Below are 23,112 nucleotides of genomic sequence, written 5' to 3' on the forward strand. Positions count from 1 at the left end.
ATGGTTACACAGTCATCAATTAAGGAGTGGAACCAACTAGAGTTAGGTGCTGGTGGCATCCAAGACTTTGGTCTCAAACTACTACACAAAAGCCTGGTAGAAAGTAGTGTTATAATTCATGCACTGGGATTATATAATAATGGTCTTACCTCATCATCAGATGGTCTTGTGAGTGACATTGCTATTGCCTGCCAAGTAAAACAAATGAATCTTAATTACAATTCATCAACATTAGGGGAATCTAAAAACTTTACTGTTTTGTCACATCCATCCACTTGTTTACAAGATTTACGACTGAGCTACAACACTTATACCACAGATGCAGTAGCCATGCAAATATTTAGCTCACTCAGAAAAAATAAATCACTTATAACCTTTGTGTTTTACAAAAATACTATGCAAGCAACAGAAAATTTGTGCAATGTTATATGCAAAGTTCTACATTGCAACACTACTTTAAAGGAGCTGTATATGACCAGCACAAAAATTGTTACTCTAGAAACATTGCCACACATCATGAAAGCTTTAAAGAAAAACAACACATTAGAACTACTTATGTTGGATGAAAATCTAACAGATGGAGTTAGTGTAATTGCTTCACAACTAGATATTGTTATGAAGAACCGGATACAATATTTACGCTATAATGAGTTGATGCCTTCTCCTGTACTCTGCATCAAAATTGGAAAGGATATTAAAATTGTTGGCTACTTTGACTTTGAAGAGTCTGAAGATGAGTTGGACATTGACTATGAAGTGCAAACAGGTAAAATATAAAATTCTAAAACACACTGAAAATACACTTAGTTACTTTGTTTATAACTACTGCAATCAGACATTATTATTGCAAAACTGCCTGGTTTGTCAAAAGTATCTGGTAATAAATGTAATCTAATCCAAAACAGCCAAGCTGTAAAAAAAGTGTGCGGCCCTCAAAAAGGCTATGGTTAAAAAAGATGTGAAATCCAAGGTGGCAGCCAAGAAATGGCTGTGATGGTAGGTTAATGGTAAAAATTTTAATAACGACAATTCAGGTGAATTTTAGTGCCGCTTGGTCAATTGGCACAAAATTCACCTGAATTGTCGTTATTAAAATTTTACCATTAACCTACCATCACAGCCATTTCTTGGCCGCCACCTTGGATTTCACATCTTTTTTCACCATAGCCTTTTTGAGGGCCGCACACTTTTTTTACAGCTTGGCTGTTTTGGATTAGATTTCACTTCTTTTTGTATTTGCATACCCCAAAGCCGGCCTATGGCCGGCTTTGGGACTTTTTTAAACTGTATTATTTTCTTTGCCACAGGAAGAAGAAAATATGAAGCAGATGTACTTTAGATATTTCTGATTTTATCAGTAAATTTACAAATTACTAGTGAATTTTAAAAAAATTGTTAATTTAGAAATGGAAGTAGGGATCAAGCCATAAAAACTACTGAAACAAGTGATTTGAATGATGGCAACTATTACAACATAGCTTTGTGGGGAAATCCTTACATTGACATCTCACCACCTCACCATATATATTCAATGCCAAAGTAGGAATTTCCCCACAAAGCTATGTTGTAATAGTTGCCATCATTCAAATCACTTGTTTCAGTAGTTTTTATGGCTTGATCCCTACTTCCAATTCTAAATTAACAATTTTTTTTAATTCACTAGTTTGTTAACTTTTTTTGGTATAGGTATATAGCTATTATTGATCTTTGGCACTGACTGCTCTATTAGAGTATCTCGATCTTGCTGCTTGCTTTATGCAAGCTGCTCAATTACTAAATTGAAAGGCATGCAGGATTTCTATATCCTGTTTTCTACAATTAGTTACAGCTGGACCATTAATAATGGGCGTGGTCCACTGATCGTTAAGTACGAGCGCGCGCTCTGATTGATAAGGGCGTGGCAATGTGTTATTATTGCGCATACTTCGCTAGGCTGTTTGATCGCTTTGCAACTGTTGCTATACAGGCATCTACTTGCCCTTACAGTACGGAATCCGTTATTAGTTTTGTGGCGTCCGAATACGGCTGCTCTAAGGAAAGTGTCGATACGAATTATTAACGCCTCCGTGACTGGAAAAGAAGAAGACGATCCGTAATTGAAGATAAAAGGAAAGGCAAAGCGCAGAAGGCAGATACTCGTCGGAACCCGAAAAGGCACATCCCAGCAGCGAGTTAAATATTGTGGCAAAGAATGGTGACCCTTCGCTGCTTCGTTTGGCCTGTAGCCTTGCGAATGTGGTCAGGCAGGCAGGCAGGCAGGCAGGCAGGCAGGCAGGCAGACGAAAATTTCTGTTTTAGCGATTTTTTAGAAATAAAATTCCAGCACTTTTCTAGTCGTTTCCTGATATATAACGCTAGAAATAAAGTTAGAAACTTGAAGACTTTTTAGTAAAAGGTTTATTTGCTGCGTGAGATATTTCTAGGATGATTTTTGAGGGATTGAAATTTGAGGCGCGCGCCAAATCCACCCGGATCCCTACTTAAACAGTACTATCGTACTGTTTGATATCAAGACTCACGGTAAAGCAGAAACGCGCGCCGCAGACAATAAATAACGCGACCACTATACGTGAGGATTTTACAAGAACGAACGTTGTCAAATTCGGCCTTCCTGTAATCCACCCGTCACTTACGCTATCCCTCTGAAAATCTGGAGCTGAACTCATCGTGTCACTAGTAAATACCACACAAGCAGTGAAGCAAATCCATGCCGATTGTTTCGTGATCGAGGTTGCCGACATCAAAGGGGAAGTTTTCATTTTTTTATCGCATGCGGTTAGACGCAACCGCAGGTGTATGCCTTGCATTCCTTTGTGCATTCATCGCCCTGTTATCGCTTCAGTATTCACTCAATCACCTCAAGATTCACATCATCGATTTCACCATACATGATTACCCTACAGTCGTGATTTCAGCACCAAACGAAGTTTCAGTCGTCCTCAGTCGACCTAGAGGCCAAATACAAATCCCAGATTGTTGTTTTCTGCAATACTCGCTTGGCATGTAGGGAAATGTGTCTTTAAACTGTTCTAAAAGTTTCGTTCAGATTGAAACATTTGTTTTCGAGAATGGCTAGTTTGAAATTTGAATTTAGTCGCCCCCACGTCATTTGCTCTCTAAGAATTTTACTCGGAATTTAAAGAATGACGCAGAGCACAACTGCGGTCACTGGGTATTGATGAACTGGCGCTCTATGTAGTTAATCAGTACATACACAGAAAATTGCATTGTCTTTGCAACAACCAGCCATGCGCGGTTTGAGCATGCGCGTGTTTTAATTTTTTCCCCTGGTTTGCGAGTCGTTTGGTGTTTGGACACCCTTTGCTTTATCAACCTTATCTACGATTGCCGACCGTACCACTGTTAAAAGTGGTATTCCCAGACAGTTATCAAGGAAACAATTGCTTCAGCGCTTGTCAGTTACTCTCTGGCGATATAATGCCAAAATGATCCTGAGGAATTATGGCTTATGCCCAGAAGATGGCATAGACTTGTTGAACTAAGTTATTAATTAAGGTTGTTTTGTAGTTAAGGTAGCTAGTTTTGTAGTTAAAGTACTTAGTTTGGTAGTTAAGCTAGTCAGAATTTTGTATTTAATATATTTTTATACATTTTTTCACAATAATAAAACGCGAGCAATACCGTGTATAACAGTACGCAGGTATCGAAGCCGTTCAATTCCGTGTCAGTTAAATCATTGTATATATATATATATATATATATTTTTTTTTTACCCGGGCTTGATGGACTGCCCTTGCCTACCACCCCCAGCACATAAATGGCCTGTGCTGGACAAACCGGGACTTTCTTAGTCCACGGCAAACTGAGACTCTGCCCGAATCAGCTCCACAATTGGGGGAGTCTTAACATAGTGACCGATGGATGAGCGGGCTCCGCGGATGCATTGTATGGAGGACCGCAAGAGAGAAAAAGATAGACAGCACCTTAACCACCCCATGACAACAGAGTAATCATCGCCCCACTTGTTTGAAAGTTGATGAGCCAAGCGTTGATAAAAAACAGAAGCCTCATGAGCCAGACCACCAGAGGCAGACATTACCAGGGGGGTAAAAGAGGCATGCTCCTCCTCACGAATTCTCTGAGCATACGCACGTTTCTTAATGTTCTCGTGCCTCCGATAACAGGAGGTTAGTGATGAGGACGCATTAGAAGCAGCCAGAGGGTTGAACACCCGCACATCCACAAAACATCTTTCACTTCTTCCACCCCAAAAACCATTCATGGCGATGTCAAGACGGGCACCATCTTGGATATTGGCAGAAGCAGGGTAGTCCTGCTGTGAAACCGGCTGGAGCTCTGGTTCAACAGCTACCTGAGAGCATACTTCAGTCAACAGGGTAGCAGTTAGATCTCTGATCTCATGGTGTCGGATAGAAGGTAAGCCACCCTTGGGACAGGATAAAGCATGCTCCACTGAAAAGGAAGTCCCACATGCACAGTGAGCAGGAGTCCGCTGAGGAGACCACCCATAACGTAGTGCCACGGCATCGTGAAACGCGGACTTATGCAGTGCAAAGCCATGTTCCTGTAGGGGCCGGGTGGTAAGCCAGTTGGAGGCCCCTTTGGCTGAGGCTAGATCTAAAGCGCGTTGAGAGGAGGGATCTAAGTGGGTACGCAAACTGGAAGATCTATCCGAATAGTTGGAAGATTTGGATATAGGGTTTCCAACTCAAAATATGAAAGTGTCTCTTTTTGTTGTTTTTGGCGATTTTCACACAGGCTGACCTTTAAGATATAACAAACAACCATTTATTTGTTGTTAAAATGCTTTAGCACTTGGTATTAGTGTAGTTTTTAGCATGCGTAAATACTCAAAAAGTGGTCCCGTGACCAGCAATTCAATAGGCGATATTCAAACAATAATTATGGCTAAAGCCAGTTCATAGGGTGAACTAGGACACAATTGTCATGTTTCTTACCTCAGTAACATTTTCTACATCTTGTAGTTCCTTAGCATGCACAAAGTGTGTAACTCGAACTATTGTGGGATCTTTGGTCACGTGACCACTTTTTGAGCATTTACGCATTCTAAAACTATGTTGTTACCAAGCGCTAAAGATATTTTAACAAAAAATTAACACTTGTTTGTTATATCTTAAAGGTTGGCCTATGTGAAAATCGCTACAAATAATATAAATGAGCATTTTCGTATTTTGAGTGGAAACCCTATTGTATAACCGGAATTATACACACTTTTACGGCAAGTATACCAGGAATGGTAGGATCATCACTAGTTAGCAAATACCAAAACCCTGTATTGCACGCATTTTATTATTCAAAACACGCGCATGCTCAAACCGCGCATGGCCGGTTGTTGCAAAGACAACGCAATTTTCTGTAGCCACCAAGAAGTGTGCTGCCATAGATTATAGTCTATAGATATAATCTATGGTGCTGTATACCATCCTTCGTTTTGAAATTAGTTGCCCCCACATAATTTGTCCTCTAAGGGCGCGGCTTAAAGAATGACACAAGAGTACAACTGCGGTTACCAGTTGTTGACACAAGCTGTGAGTAATTAGCACATGTAGCTAGCTTAAAAGGAAGTGTGCAAAATCGCCTAATACAATTGTCACCATGCATTATTGCATTTTATAGCACCCCCACACAAAATTGCACATGTAATTACAACATACAGAGGAGATATATGAATACCAAACACTTTTCACAACAATAATGTAAGAATTGTACAATAATGACTGTAATATAACTGCTATGCAAATGTTTTCCAGTGGCCCGCCATGGTAGCAAGTCTCACATGACGGCATGTATATTCATCCAAACACAATGGGAGTAACAAGTAAGTATGATGACAACAAGTTGGTATGACTCCATTTGTAGAATCCAGATGAGTGGGTGTGGCTCCAGTATGTCTAAACAGTTAGCAAACATTCCTGTTATAAATACATGCTAGAGATGCAATATAATAGTATAGTATTTAAATGCAATAATACATAGTCTCCATTGCATCACTATCAAACAACACTAAGTGGAGGATATTGTTGCATCTCTAGTATGTACACTCTATCAGTACAACCTGTCTTAATGGCCACTAGTATAGAAAGACAACCACTCTTGAAAAGCCAATTACAATTGAGAATTTATACACTATTACCTGCTGAATGAGTGAAGGTGGCAATAAACAAGTTCCACCGTAATTTATACACGTGATCTGATCCTGTATATTCTGTCAGTGGATGAGATCCACTTGGCCAGGACAAAATGTGACTCAAGTGTCCTGGATGATCCATACTCAACCAACTTATGATCCAGTGGCACAATGGAACTGACTATTTATAGAGAATACAATTATATTTATTTCTAAGATGTGTGGACACATTAAAACACATTACATGTACATACAAGACATGCTACGTACTGTTTTAGCATTTCAAGTCACCACATTATACACGTACCAGTCAACAATGCCTCATAGTGCCCATCAGTAAACCTGAAGAAAAGTTACGAAAAATAAAAATTCACATAAGTACAATGAAACCTCATTAATATGGCCAGCTGTGGGACCAAAAAATTTGGCCTGAATAACAAGGTGGCCTTATTAATGAGGTCATAAGTAATGCTTAGCTATATTTGGGACCTACTAGAGGTGGCCAATATAATCAGGTGGTCTTATTAAAGAGGTGGGCACTAAGTGAGGTTTCACTGTACATACAGTTCACAATATTGTGAACAATATTAATGGTTAACAATATACACTGAAACCTGCAGGTCGCTTCTTGTGGAAGATTGCTCTCTACACAAAATGACACATTCAGAGATTGTATTTAGAAGTAACGCATTGTGACTTCAATACTCATGATGTGTCAGTGCTAGGCAGCAACCATATACACGGCACTGCCACATCGCACTTGCTCGCACACACAAATTTGCTAAAGATTTTACAAATTGATAATTAAGGGGTGTGGCAACTAGCTGTTTCGCTCGCAAGACTGTATGGCAGCTGTTTCCCTTCTGTACAAGTGGCCACCAAGACAGGTCCACTGTGGATGAAAGCCAGGCATTAGATATTTGGTATTTCATGTGTTGAAGACATTCCAGGGCTTCTGATAGTCTCAAATCTCACCACAGTTTAACTCAGGCAGTGTTGTGGTCACCACTAAACTACTGGAATGCTGTGTTATGTTCATCTTATGCTTGGCTACTATATTGTAGAACTGAAATGGATACTCTGAAAAATATATCCTATGGATAATGACTTCATCACTTTCTTCATCAGGAGCTTATAAGGACCAATAGTGAAACTTTTTACACTTGGGGCGGACAGTCAACTGCCTATGTCTGAAGCAGTGCTTTTGGTGCTCTAACAGATTGGCTGCCTCCTTGCTGCCAGCACTCACTGTCTCATACGCTGTCATACACTAAATCCATCTCTATAGCCAGTTAGAACAGCATGCTTCTTACCTTTTTTTAAGGCCGCATAATGCAGCCACCTCTTTAAAAGGCAAGGTCAGAAAATTTTGTCCCTACGGCCTGAATAATGACCAGTTTTCACTGTACTATTAGTGATTAGTGATCATGGGGAATTATTTATTAAGATACTAAGATATACAAACGCTACAACCTCTAAATATAGCAGTAAATTTTTTACCTTGGTCCAATGTCTCGTAATAATCGTGACTTCGTGAGAGACTCTACTGTGACAAATACATGTTTATCATGATATATGCTAATCGCCTTTTTACAATTAAGTTTTACAACACAAATACATGTATAGTTAAACCGACTAAATCCCTTCAACACGAAAAAACAAGTAATGAGACAACCTTGGAGACAACAGCCACACAAGCCTATTCTGGTGCGTTTATTTAGTAGTAATATAAATTTTAAAGGCGTTTATTTACAACAGGACATAATTACGCGTCCCTCTATTGTCTCTGTACATACTTGCCTTTTCTTTACTGTTCTCATTTCATTTCACAAGATCTCTTGGCAGGGGCGTAGCTTCTTCACTTGAATTAGTCAATGCTTGAAGTAGATCGAGATACTCTAATAGAACAGTCACATTTCTACAAGTGCCATATTTTTAAATTGTAAAGTCTGTAAGTAGCTAGAACTATACAATCCGATGCTAAGCAGAAGTTGTAACTATGCTAAATATTGATTGTTGTGTTACAGCTGTTTTGTGACTGCTCTAATAGAGTATCTTGATCGTTTCAATGCAGTACAAGATGAAAGGCAAAGTGTTGTTAAGGGTTTACTAGTTAAAATGGGTACTAGTTGACTGCAGTTACATGCCACTAACAGGGCCGTCCAGAGAAATTAGAGGGCCCAGGGAAAAGAGTTAAAGAGGGGCCCAGGGGCAAGGAAGGGTCTAGATCCTGACTGCTCTATTAGAGTATATCGATCTTTCTTTAAACAGGTATTCAAGTGGCCCCTTTCGGGCTATGGTAGGGGGCAAAATACCTCAGTTACCCCCAATGTTGGCGGCCCTGGCTACTAAAATTACAGTTATATTTTAATATTCTGTCACTGTAATCTGGGGTTTCTGTCAAAACCATGGAAACTCACCTACTGTTATCAACAGTGCATTGCTTATTCTAACAAAAAGTATTGAAATTCCATCCAAAAACAGCTTATAGCTGTAAAAAAGTGTGCGTCCAAGTAAAGCAGAGTTAACTGCGACAAAAAGTAATGATATCATAATGCGGCCATGTGCGAGGTGTGCAAGTTGTAAAATTAATATTAGCTAATCAGATAATACAATGTTATTGTTAAAGTGTTAATGAGAACTATGTGATGCTGCTAGTTTTTAAGTGTGTGAGCATCTTCATAAATGCCACATAAATTTAATTCTCAATAAAGCAATGTGTATAGATTCTCTGATAGTAATAAATAGTTTGAGTTGGCCGCCTTTCCTGTATACAGCAATGCTACGAACAAAGGAAAGGTGGCCAAATTCAAACTATTTATTACTATCAGAGAATCTATACACATTGCTTTATTGAGAATTAAATTTATGTGGCATTTATGAACATGCTCACACACTTAAAAACTAGCAGCATCACATAGTTCTCATTAACACTTTAACAATAACATTGTATTATCTGATTAGCTAATATTAATTTTACAACTTGCACACCTCGCACATGGCCACATTATGATATCATTACTTTTTGTCGCAGTTAACTCTGCTTTACTTGGATGCGCACTTTTTTACAGCTATAAGCTGTTTTTGGATGGGATATATAATACATATATTTATCACATAACTCTTCATGGTGGTTTCTTTGTAACTGAACACTCTACAAGGAGACTTCTTCTAGCTGCTCTCTCTACAGGGTGAATTATTTGTAGCTGAACGATCTACAAGGTAACTTCTTCTAGCTGATCTCTCTACAGGGTGATTTGTTTGTAGCTAAACTATCTACAAGGTAACTTTTCTAGCTGATCTTTCTACAGGGTAATTTGTTTGTAGCTGAATTCTGTACAGGTGATTTGCTTGCAGCTGAGCTCTTTACAGAATGGTTTCTTTGTAGCTGAACTCTCTACAAGGTAACTTCTACTAGCTGATCTCTCTACAGGGAGATTTGTTTGTAGCTGAACTCTCTACAGGTGATTTTTTTGCAGCTGAACTCTTTACATGATGGTTTCTTTTTAACTGAAAGGTAACTTCTTCTAGCTGATCTCTCTACAGGTGATTTGTTTGCAGCTGAACTCTCTACATGATGGTTTCTTTTCAGCTGAACTCTCTACAAGGTAACTTCTTCTAGCTGATCTCTCTACTTGGAGATTTGTGTGTAGCTGAACTCTCTACAGGTGATTTGTTTGCAGCTGAACTCTCTACATGATGGTTTCTTTTTAGCTAAACTCTCTACAAGGTAACTTCTTCTAGCTGATCTCTCTACAGGGAGATTTGTTTGTAGCTGAACTCTGTACTGGTGATTTGTTGGCAGCTGAACTCTTTACATGATGGTTTCTTTTTAACTGAAAGGTAACTTCTTCTAGCTGATCTCTCTACAGGTGATTTGTTTGCAGCTGAACTCTCTACATGATGGTTTCTTTTTAGCTGAACTCTCTACAAGGTAACTTCTTCTAGCTGATCTTTCTACAGGGAGATTTGTTTGTAGCTGAACTCTCTACAGGTGATTTGTTTGCAGCTGAACTCTCTACATGATGATTTCTTTGTAGCTGAACTCTCTACAAGGTAACTTCTTCTAGCTGATCTCTCTACAGGGAGATTTGTTTGTAGCTGAACTCTGTACTGGTGATTTGTTTGCAGCTGAACTCTTTACATGATGGTTTCTTTTTAACTGAAAGGTAACTTCTTCTAGCTGATCTCTCTACAGGTGATTTGTTTGCAGCTGAACTCTCTACATGATGGTTTCTTTTCAGCTGAACTCTCTACAAGGTAACTTCTTCTAGCTGATCTCTCTACAGGGAGATTTGTTTGTAGCTGAACTCTCTACAGGTGATTTGTTTGCAGCTGAACTCTCTACATGATGGTTTCTTTGTAGCTGAACTCTCTACAAGGTAACTTCTTCTAGCTGATCTCTCTATAGGTGATTTGTTTGCAGCTGAACTCTCTACGTGAAGGTTTCTTTTTAGCTGAACTCTCTACAAGGTAACTTCTTCTAGCTGATCTCTCTACAGGGAGATTTGTTTGTAGCTGAACTCTCTACCTGTTGGTTTCTTTGTAGCTGAACTCTACAAGGTGATTTCTTCTAGCTGAACTACCTCTTTCCATAGTTGCATGAACTCCCTACTTCTAGCTGATCTCTCTACAGGGTGAATTGTTTATAGCTGATCTCTCTACAGGGTGACTTGTTTGTAGCTGATCTCTATACAGGTTACTTGTTTCTAGCTGATCTCTTGAATTCTCTTCAGGGTAACTGCTCTATTAGGATGACTGCTCTATTAGAGTATATCGATCTCTCACTTGCTACACCAAGTTGGATTTCATATTATAACTCCGTGGCTTTAAGTCTAATTCTTCTACACCATTGAAAATCCTTTCTAAGATGATTACTCCATCTGTACAGCAATTTTCAAAGCATTAGCCCAAGCGGTTTATCTGGTAGGCGTGGCAAACAGTCGTTTTTTGTTAGCTAATCTCGATGGCGTAATTGTTACACACTGTTGGTTTTTTCGTTGTATCTTCCTGGTTTTTAGCTCGATTCCTTTCAAACCACAAAAGGTTTGAGGTTTAATAGTTAACCTATTCACCCACCGATTTTCAGCTTCTTCCCATACGCGGTTTACCCTGTAGGCGTGACAACATATTGGTGTTATTTTTAGTGAATAATCGCTCATAACTCTTTGCCTGTTTATCGTATTCCAGCCAAAGTTGGTGCCGAGATGCGCCTTTATACCCCCTCTTCTGTGTGCCAAATTTCAAGGCAATCGGATATGGCGTTCGCGTTTTATAGCAGTTTTTGTAAGTGTGCGAAAAGAGGAAGAGAAATAAGAAGAAGAAAACGAAGAAACTAAGCCAATTTTTGAAGTCGCATATCTCGGGAACGCCAGAAGCGATTTCGCTCAAATTTGGAATGTGGAGTGCTGAAGTTGGAGGGAGTGTCCACAGCACAAATCGTCTTGTTTCATCAAGGCAGCACAGAGCTACGGATGTACGAAAATTGCGTTTTCTTTCTTCAGGTCAATATACTCACGGGGGTTGCGCGCCGGCTTCTTGGGCCGCACGACACACTACCGTGTGTCTTGATATATATATATAATTAATGTGGTTCAGTAGCCATTTACAGAATTGAATTTTCACTTATAACATTTCTAAACAAGATTAACCCTCTACATTTTCCAGCATTATAGAATAGCATTTTGTGTAGTGTTGTTGTAGTAATGGATTTGACTTTTAGTTTTAGTTATAGCTGTAAAGAGAAAAATTCTTTAGTTAAAGTTTTAGTTTTAGTTACCATAATTACTATATTTTAGTTATAGTTTTAGATGCTAGATGTTTAAAAGTTTTAGTTATGGTTGCCATCTTTAATACATTTTACTTAGCTATAATTTTAGATGTTACATTTCAAGAGTTTTAGTTTCAGTTATGATAGTATTGTGTAATAGGGATGAACATTTGGGATTCTCTAGCAACAAAATTGCTCCATTGCAACTAAAATTCAACTTACATATTTACACCTTAACTCTAATTAGATCCTAAAGCCATGTGGTATAGTTGCATGTAATATAAGCGCTACAAGTTACACAGCTGCAGGTTGAAAACCATAATTGTGACCAGGCCTTCAAAAATAGGGAATATCATTAGGTTGGGTTGTTAAGCGTATATGCTAATAATTTTCGGAGAAAACTTTGTAAAAGTCATAATATCTGTTAGGCGAATATGCCTAATAAATAATTGTAGTGAGTGTTACACAGTATCACCTCATTGTGAGAGTAGTTAATAGTCACCACACCAGTGTGTAAGAATATTTTACTCCATTTCTGAGTGAAATCCTCATGATACACAAGATTGTCACTATCCACATGGCTGATTTGCTGTATACATAGCGAAGGGAGACCTCAAGAGAGACGTAAGCACTTGAGGAGACATGTTTCAGTACTTTCAACCCTTCTTGTCATTTCTTGCTGTGTGTAGCTTTATCGTTACATTTGGCCATGTGCGCTTATCATCCATGGTTAATTACAAGAAATTTGTATGTGCTTAACAGATAATATGCACTTAATAGATGCATGCATTTAACAACCTGACTCTACGGTATGAGCACAAACTATACCCTGTCACACAACGAGTCATATCTCAGTATTGGAATAGAATATCTGCATTCTATAACTTGTATGATAAAGCCAATTAAATGAGTAATATGTGCTAAACTTTTCATGGCCATAACTTAATGGTATCAAAAGGTATGAGCCATGAAAACCTGAAAAATTAGGCAAATATATGTGCCCACATGCCCTATTCTCGCAGGCCCGGTCACAATTACATTGTTTAATTGTTGTGGCAAAACGTATACTAAATGTTTCAATTAGCATTTACAAGACACACAATGTGACAATTAAGTTGCCAAGATAATATAGTAAACACAAGACCAACAGAATGCACCAAAATCAAAAGTTCAAGTGCCAAAACAATTGCAGTGAATATGAAGGCCAATTTAGCAGTCAGTGCATGTAACCCTTCAATAATTTGATGCACAGTTACATACTTTCAACCCACCATGTTTGGTTCATGAACAATGAATGTAGCTATGTACCTAAATGATTCTTTTTCAAAGTAAAATACAGTACATATGATTTCACTATAAAGAGCTATAAATTAGGAATGTTAAGGTTGATTAGGGATCATAGAAAGAGAAACAAGAGGGAGGTTGCCTACACATATACTAGTAAACATTAAATTAATCCCCACTTCAGTCTATACCCAGCACTGAATTAGGGATTCTAGTATACCTGCAGGTGTAGGCGACCTCCCTTGTTTCCCTACTGTTTTCTATGATCCCTACTTGACCTAAAAATTCCTAATTTTCCTTAAATTTATTTGTGTACTTTTTTGCAACTTCATTATGACTGGTGAACCCGTGCATACTGCTTCAAAAGAAAGGATGCACCAGAGGTAATGCGGCAGTGCTTATTCTAAGGGGAACTTCCCCCCCCTACAATCTCAGACTCACCCCCTAAAATTGTGAACGTTAGGTTACATGTAAGCTTATTTTTAAAATGGCACACACTAAACTTATCAAAAATGCTCTCAGATTCAATCTCACAGTGGTTAATATGTAAAAATTTCCCAGTTAAATCACAAATGCAACCTTACAGATTCAATCAGCATCAGATCAATTAATTTTTAAAAATCTCCTAGGGTACATATACAACTAACAAAATTTCATGCATATGCCATATAGTATGTCTGAGAGCCCCAGTTTACTCAGTTTTTTTTCTAAATAGCATCTTAACTCACCATATTACGAACATGTTGATCAGCACCACACTGTTTTACAATTCAAAAAAGGTGTTACCAAAATGTCTAGCAAATGGAACAAAACTCAAAATTGTCTTAAATTCAATCTCAGAAAGTGTAATTTTCCACTTTCAAAATGGCATGCACAGCCAGAACTAATATCCCCAAATTTAATTTCAGAAAGCCTGATTTTAAAAACTTCTTGTTATGCTAAAACCATGAAATGCATAGTATTCAATTTCAAACACCCTAGGTTTTAAATTACATATTATTTTCTTCAAAGATACCCAACTATGCAGATCTTTTAATATGTTAGTGGTTATTTGTTATCATACATACACACAAATTGTTTATTCAAAAGATTCAATACTCAAGTGTACTAGATATTACATTGATATACGTTGATGCATTAAGTTCTAACAACCATACAATCTGGCTTCATCCAATCACAAAACTCAAAATCAACGCTCATGACACAGCCTTAAATTACTAACCAGTGTTCGGCAACAGTGACAATTTCAACTGTTTTACAAAGTTGTGAACTATACAGGTAGCAGACTTTCACCTGGTGACCCCAAAATTCTTGATTCCCCCAAAAGGAAAAATCCTAGAATGTAACACGGTTTCATCTGAACATGCACCCCAGCTATCAATTACTGACTTAAAAGTGATGAGTAGCTTTATTACTTAGGTAATGCATTATATTTGTAAGTTGTCACCAGTTTTTATAGCATATTTTGTTTTATTACTTTGTTACCACAAAAGTAAGAAGTATTATATAATGCGTTACATAAGTAACACATTACCCCCAACACTGTTTATACCTGCCAAGGTGCCAGGATAGTATTACTAGTGAAGCTGGTTTTTGGGTGATATATTTTGGTCAAACTCAAACCTCCATGATCCCTAATATACAGTACTACTGTACTGTATGATTTAGATTATGTGATAGTTTAAGTTAGCTATGCTCTGCTTAAAAACATCGTAGTAGTAACTTTTTAGTATTAAAGTTGATGATTACTAGATATCTTCATAACAAAACACTTTTTAGTTGCTTTTATATTGATAGTATGTGTATTGTGAATAATTAGCTATTATGCATGTACTGTTACTACAATACAGCATAGTAAAGTACAGTACCTTTAGTTTTAAATAAACAACAAGTTTTATAATTGTAGGTGTAAGTACTTTTAGTTATATTCGTGGTAAGGACTTTTAGTTTAGTTTCAACATTAAGTAATGTTTTAGTCTAGCATAAGTTTTAAAATTTGAGGCACTTTGAGCTTTAGTTTTAGTCTTTTGAAAAATCATAAAAAAATCAGTTTTAGTTTTAGTTTTAGATAATTAGAAGTAAAAGCCTCAACTAAAACCACTTTTAGTTTTAGTTTTAGTTACCTAAAACAACACTCAATTTTGTGCACAGCCAACAGCTAGGAATTATAGCAATGGCAATGACAAAATCAGGTCTTTAACACAATGCTAGTTACGTATCTACTGTAACAGTAGATAGTGCATCTATTATTATTAGATCTTGTGGATGAAATCTCATCTGTTTTCTTACTATATGACACATTCCACAATGATTCTAGGAATTCAACATAATAATATTATACAATATTGGAAAATTATGCAAACATACCCCGATCTTTTCATTACTGTACAACTTTAATTCTTTGTTATCCAATGCCTAATATGTTGCCAAAAATGCCCCATTTTCACAGACTCAGTCACATTTGTACTTTGAGTAATTAGTGTCTACTTGTCATGGTACATGTGGTATATATAGCTAATGTGGTATATATAGCTAATGTGATAATGTACTACATCAATAGCACATGTACAGTTCATAATCAGCCTTCTTAATTTCCTGGATAAATTATGTAATATTAGCATCTGTTTGTTTGTTTTTGTTAATGAAGTGAGGTTGGCATTTTGCAAATGAGTGATATTTTTGAACAGAAATAGCCTTTATAATATTACCACGATAGCAGTTTTATCATATATTTTTTCTTTACTCACAGCACCATATTTCACTACAAAGCCCTCACCACTAGCAGTTGATCTTTCACAATCTGCCACACTCACATGTGCTGCTGTTGCTGCTGATTCTGATGTAAAGTACAAGTGGGCAATCGGATCAAGATCATTTCCTAGTAAAGTTACTGGTATAAACACCAAACGTCTTGTGATCCCAGACGTGAGATCATCTGATGACAACACCTACACTTGTACAATTAGTAATGAGTTTGGTACACTCACATCAAATCCAGCTCAACTAACAGTTACTGGTATGTATGTATGTATATTAAGTTAGCTGTGTAATAATGTGTATTTGGTCTAAAGGTCTACCAGAGGTGACTGTGGATCCACCCAATCAAAGTGTAGAGGTTACACAAACTGTCACGTTCACTACCACAGTAAATGGTGTAGGGAAGGAGAACTTCAGTTACCAGTGGAGACACAATGGAGTGGATATTGATGACATGACAGGCAGCAATCTTACTATTCTTTCTGCTGCTGAGAACAGCAGTGGACTGTATAGCTGTACAGTATGCAATCAGTATGGAGATTGGACTACCTCTAATGATTCTAAACTAGGTTAGTGAATTGGATGTTCAAAATATTTTCAGAAAATGCGTCTAACCCAAAATAGGTGAAGACTTAAATTTAGTAAAAGAATATTTTGTAAATGCAATGGTATAGGTCGACTATGTTTTCTGCAAAATGCATGTTATGTCAATTTACCTGCAATATGATTATTTGTGACCCAGTCTGCGAAAAGGGGTATTATAGTCTTTTCAATTGCATGTACTTGGCAACCTGTCACTTGACTTGTAAATGTGGTATCACCCTGAAATTTGGTTCCCTTATACCACTAACATGGTGTAATATGAAGGTGATAGGTTGAAAACATGAGGAGTTATGATTAGTCACAATTGACAATTTGAAAAGGTTATAAGACCCTTTTGTGCAGACCAGGTCACATTTACTGTACACTTGAAAGGAACCAGATTTGAGATCAATAGTAGTCTCCCTGCATGATCACTAACATGACCATACTAAAACACTGATTCAGCTGACTAAAGCAAAAAAGAACTGAGAGTGTGCACACAAATTGACTTATGTAACAGCTTATTCTGAGTCAGTGATTAGCTATTTATGCTGATAAGTTACTCAGTAGAATCCTGCTAGTGTGAATTAGCTGTGTGACTTGATAGTTACCACTGGATTTAGCTGATACTGTACAGTAGCTAAAATGGATACCTTTCAGCTACAAAAGACATCAAGAAAGCAGCTGATACTCTAATAGAACAGTCACATTAAATGTGGCCAAGTCAGGAAAATTGGCCTTATAGCCTTTCTCCTCCTGTTCTGACCTATCATCTTAAAAGTGTGCCACAAGCAATGTTGTTATGTTAGAAGTATAATGTGACCAAATTTCAGGATGGTACCTCATTCACAAGTCATCAGTCAAATTAATGGGTTACCATGTACAAAAGTTATAAGACCCCTTTTGCAGATCCAATCACAAATAAGTTCATTTTAGAATAAAACTGTACAACAATATTACTACATGAAAGTTTTCAACATAATTTTTTCATGGCAACAATCAAGACACATGGTAGTGTGTCGTGCGGCCATGCAAGAAAGCCGGTGAACCACAACGTGAGTATATTGACAGGAAGAAAGAAAACAGCTTTGCATAGCTCCATGGCCCCTTCTCCAAAGCACACCATTTTTGCATTATATAGCTGTCCACCAGGTAGGGTAGGCCACACACCAAATTTGATTAAATTTGCAATGGCTATTTGCGAGATATGGGCATTCAAAGTTTCATTTGTAATTTCTTCGTTTTTTCTTATGCCTTACGGGGGGCTATGGGGGCTTTGATTTATTTTCATACACTTTGCCAAAATCACTATAAAACACAAACTTGTAACTTAATTGCCTTGATCACTGGCACAAATGAAGAGCATGTAATGGTGGATTGACGTACCACGTTTGCTGTGAATCTGAGGAATATCCAAGGAGTTATGAGTGTTACTCTTAGACTACTATTGCAGTCTCACGGGGTAAAAAAGGTGTACAAAAATGTCGAGAAAAATTCTTTGAGCCAGGGACCTCCATATCTAATACCTGCATCCTTAACCACTGAACCACTGCTACCTTGGCTGGTCACCTCACTTAATTTCTGCTTTATTAAATCTGCTTATAATCAAACGTTTGTAATTTCATAGATCTACCAATAGAAGTTCTAGATTGTTCTAGAACATTCTATGTATGTTCAATTAGAAGTCCTCAAAAAATGTGCACTCTATTGGAGTATTACAATAATATTATAAAATAAATTATGCAATGCGATACATTTATAAGTCTGTCTTCAATAATCATCATTGTATCTGCATATAAAAGAAGAAAAGTGAGTAAAAACAAACCTCAAAGTCAGCCATAGGCTGGTTTGGGGTCTTATAAGGTGCAAAAAGAAGTGAAATCCACACAAAACAGCCAAGCTGTGAAAAATGGTGTGGCCGTAAAAAGCCTGGGTGAAAAAGTTGTGAAATCAAAGGTGGCGGCCAAGAAATGGCTGCAGTGATGTTAATGCTAAAAAAAATTAATAATGGCTGTGTGCATTGTTAAACATTTATTAGCATTAACATCATGATCACCTTTGATTTCACAACTTTTTGCACCCAGGTGTTTTAAGACTGCACCATTTTTTCACAGCTTGACTGTGGATCAAATTATCATGGTACTTACCTCCCTACAGAAGATGCACAGTGATTATTTAATGATCTCTGCTCCTCCTTGGTCATTAACAATGTCCGAGCAAAAACCTCATCCTAGTGTTTGATAACTACTAAGGAACCTATAGCTGGTATCTAAGTTTAATATGTACAAATTTGTGATGTTAAAATTATTTTGCTGTGTATTCAGACCAGAAAGAGTCCTTACATAATAATGTTATGTTTATATGAATTTACCATGGCAACGCTTAACCTCTGAAACAACTGCAAACTGTGTTATACTGGTTGTCCTTTGTGATTGCCACATGTAAAGATAGAACACATATTTGTAACCTCTATACACAACTTTCATCATACTGTATCTTAAAGCATAATAATATTATTTTGTTGAAAAATCATTTTAAGTTGTCAATTTAATGCCTACTTAAATGTGCTTACATAATCTTACCCACATCTACAAACAAAATAATTAAGGATTTTACTACATTTTCTTAATAACATTCTTCTATTTAGATGTGAAACCATGTTTTGTTACCCATCCAATGGATGTGACAGTGAACACCAATGAAAGTGTAACACTAAAGTGTGATGCCAAGGGAGCATCAAAGTATGAGTGGAGAAGAGAAGGAGGTGTTATCAGGGATGATGTTGAAGGAAAAGATACCAACACTCTTGTAATTAATAAAATCCTAAGTAGTGATGCAGGAGAGTACTATTGTGTGGCCAGTATTAATGGTCACAATCCTATTGAATCTAGTAAAGCATTAGTCGTGGTAAATAATACAGGTAAGTATGAACTGTACTGAATGTGAATAACACTTCATTGTGGCTGTATACTGTAAACTTCAAAGAATTAATCACATGATTATAGAATGAAATGTACATACAACTAAACAAATCGTAAGTTGACTTGTGAACAAGGTAACAACTTGAACTTTGGTCAGCTTAATTGCTGTTCAATAGTGTGGCAAAGTTTCAAGTAAATTCATACAGATATGGGAAGGTTTGAGTTATCATATATACTTAGATATATAAAACTAACCGGGTCACATATTCATTTAATACCTAGTACATATAAAATTATTTTAAGTGCTTCTTATTCCTTACCGCAGTATACTGGCCTGGGTTATTATAATTTATATGCTTTTAATATAATAATTATAGTGATTCTCCAGGACGTCATATACAGTAGACCCTCAGCTATCCGACTATCGTTTATCCGTACCCTCGTTTATCCGAAATTGGAAATGACTGTTTTATTAGAGTAGTTTGAGTAAAAATGTATGTTCTATTACAGTATTTCAACAGAACTTTGTATATAAATAATCTTAAGGGCTTCAGTTATCTAAACAATCAAGACACATGGTAGTGTGTCGTGCTGCCAAGAAAGCCGGCACACCACTGTGAGTATATTGACAGGAAGAAAGAAAACAGCTTTTTCACAAGTGCATAGTTCCATGGTCCCTTCTCCAAAGCACACCATTTTTGCATTATAGCTGTCTGCCAGGTAGCTATAGGGTACGCCCACACAGCAAATTAGAATGCAACAGCCATTTGCGAGATATGGACATTCAAAGTTTCATTTTATTTTCTTCGTTTTTTTCTTCTTGTTATGCCGTATGGGGGGCTATGGGTGCTTCAATTTCGTTTTGCACACTTTGCAAAAATTGCTATAAAATGCAAATTTCTAACTCGATTGCCTTGATCATTGGCAAAAATGAAGAGCATTTTATTTTAACGGTGGATTCATGCACCAAGTTTGCTGTGTATCTGAGGAATATTCAAGGAGTTATGAACGTTTATCCAAGTAAAAAAGGATCAAACTTGTCGCGGCTACAGGGTAAACCGAGTATAGGAATAACTTGAAAGTTGGTGTGTAGATAGACTGATCATCGTAGCAGTGCCTCTTGATAGTTAGAATAGCAATATAGTTACAGCAACAAATCATTATTATATTCCTTGTTTCCCGTCACCCAATGGATGCGGGCGGGAGGTGATTATTGATTAATAATTATACACTTAAATAAGTCTCTGACTGCTCTATTAGAGTATCTTGATCTTGAAGGCTGCCAGCCATGCAGCCTGTTGAACAAGAGTGGAGGAACTTCTACCCGTCTGCTGTGTTCATATGCACAGCAAGATGTACAGTTAATGCATTTATTTATTTATTTATTTATTATTGCTTTACAGCACCAGATTCAAGATTACAGAATTAAAATGATTGTACAAATATAGAAATTGTAATGATTGTACAATTTTACCTTAAAGCTTGGTCACTCTGTGCATCCTTCTATCAATAAATGGTGCATTCACGTGATCTATAACCAAATGTGACGAAAACCCGACATAATGGCGCAAGCCTAAATTTTCAGTATAGGCTATTGATTGCAATGGGTAAAATAGCTATTTGCGTAAATGAAAAAAAAATTTTTTTCCCAATACTTGATGTACAAATCGATCTTTCTGTTGCTGCTACTTTGTAGGGCTGTAACTCCAAAAGTTGTTGGCATACAAGGCTGAAACTTGGCCAGAGCATACACTCGGCTAAGTAGATTATAAATATTCAACAATAAAGGATTTGAAAAATGCGCCATTATGTCGGGTTTTCGCAGATCCGGTCACAAATAATTAAAATTTGGTATGGGCACCAAAAAATTGATGCAGGTGGTGACAGGAAACAATGAATCCTTATAAAGCAAAAACCAAACAAATGTAAAATCGCGAGATACTCTAATAGAGCAGTCACCACGGGCTACAGAAATGTCGAAAAAAACATTACCAGAGTTCGAACCAGGGACCTCCATACCTAACACCTGCATCCTTAACCAATGAACCACTCCTCCCTTGACTGATCACCTCACTTAATTTCTACTTTACAAATGAAATTTCTAGTTGAAATCTACTTATAATCAAACGTTTGTAATTTCATAGATCTAGATTGCTCTAGAACATTCTATGTATGTTATACTAGAAGCCCTCAAAAAATGTGCACTCTATTAGAGTATTACAATAGTATTATCAAATATGAATTAAATCATGCAATGAAATACATCTGTCTTCAATAATCATCATTTTATTTGCATAGAAAAGAAGAAATTAGTGAAAACAAACCTCAAAGTCAGCCATAAGCTGGTTTTGGGGCCTTATAAAGTACAAAAAGAAGTGAAATCCACACAAAAACAGTAAAGCTGTGAAAAATGGTGCGGCTTTAAAAATCTTGGGTGAAAAAGTTGTGAAATCAAAGGTGGCGGCCAAGAAATGGCTGCAATGATGTTAATGCTAAAAAATTTTACTAGTGGCTGTATGCATTGTTAAAATTTATTAGCATTAACATCATTGCAGCCATTCCTTGGCCACTACCTTTGATTTCACAACTTTTCTCAGCCAGGCTTTTCCCACACCATTTTTTCATAGCTTGGCTATTTTTGTGTGGCTCACTTATCTGAACACATTTACCATTGCCTGAGACACATTGGGGTTCGGATAAGCAAAGGTACACTACTGTACTCAAAATAATTATATGCTCCATCAACCCAGATAATATTTCTTACGGAGGAGCTATTATTACCTATCAAAAAATTTTCCTAGACTGAACTGCTTTATTAGACATTATCCAAAATACATTATCATAATAAGACAGTCACATTAAATGTGTAGTGTGACTGTCTTATTAGGATATTTCTCCTATTATAGAATGATAGTGACTGATAAATTAGAGTACCTTAATCATTAGTTGCTCATACCCAGTTAAGAGAACTATCTTCTCTGTAATTATTGTTGTGCAAACCCATTTTTCAAAGTGTTCAATTTGCTGAAATTATCCTGATACATTTACTAATTATTGAGTACAATATCCCTGTGACAATTTGGTGTTATTTTATAGATGTGTTATGTGATTTTTCATTATTATTATTATTATGGTGTTTATTTCAGGAAGTTCAAAACCAGATGTGGTTTATATATATGATGATACTTCAGCTAATGAGAACAGTGATCAACAATATTATTGTGTGATACAGTAACTATTATAACTTATAGTGTATCATAGTGACTAGCGTTTAACTTGTGTGTAACGTACAATACATTGTTTTGACACAGCAAATAGTGTGTATAGTTGTAGCTACTTAGTTTGAATTAGGGCTTGTTATCTAGGTTGGTATGTATTATAATTAGTTGATGTGAAGTGACCACATTTTTGTTACTGACATAACTTTGATTTTGTATTTACTACTAAAGATGTACTATATAAATGCATGCAGCATTTCATTTATTAATATCATAGTAGCTAGTGTTGGACTAGTTGAGTAAATAAAATTTTATTTAGATACTGACTTTTTCTTGTATATATAACTGTAATAATATGTAGTAATTTGTATAATATGAGTGGGCATAATTAAAGTAATTAATATAAATTATATAAGGTTGAATTTATTATATAGTTATACAACGGCCACA

General features: G+C 36.8%; 1 protein-coding gene across 1 annotated transcript; it reads left to right on the top strand.

The window, feature by feature from the left end:
• Positions 1–22,911, top strand: LOC136248213 (protogenin B-like). The gene is made up of 6 exons (XM_066040024.1): positions 1–103; positions 578–766; positions 15,934–16,200; positions 16,256–16,510; positions 19,171–19,443; positions 22,591–22,911. Exons 1-6 carry the CDS (start codon positions 1–3, stop codon positions 22,677–22,679), a joined length of 1,176 nt encoding a protein of 391 aa, XP_065896096.1. The 3' UTR covers positions 22,680–22,911.
• The last annotated feature ends 201 nt before the right edge of the window (positions 22,912–23,112 follow it).

Source organism: Dysidea avara, chromosome 2, assembly GCF_963678975.1.
Source record: "Dysidea avara chromosome 2, odDysAvar1.4, whole genome shotgun sequence".
Lineage (NCBI taxonomy): Eukaryota > Metazoa > Porifera > Demospongiae > Dictyoceratida > Dysideidae > Dysidea > Dysidea avara.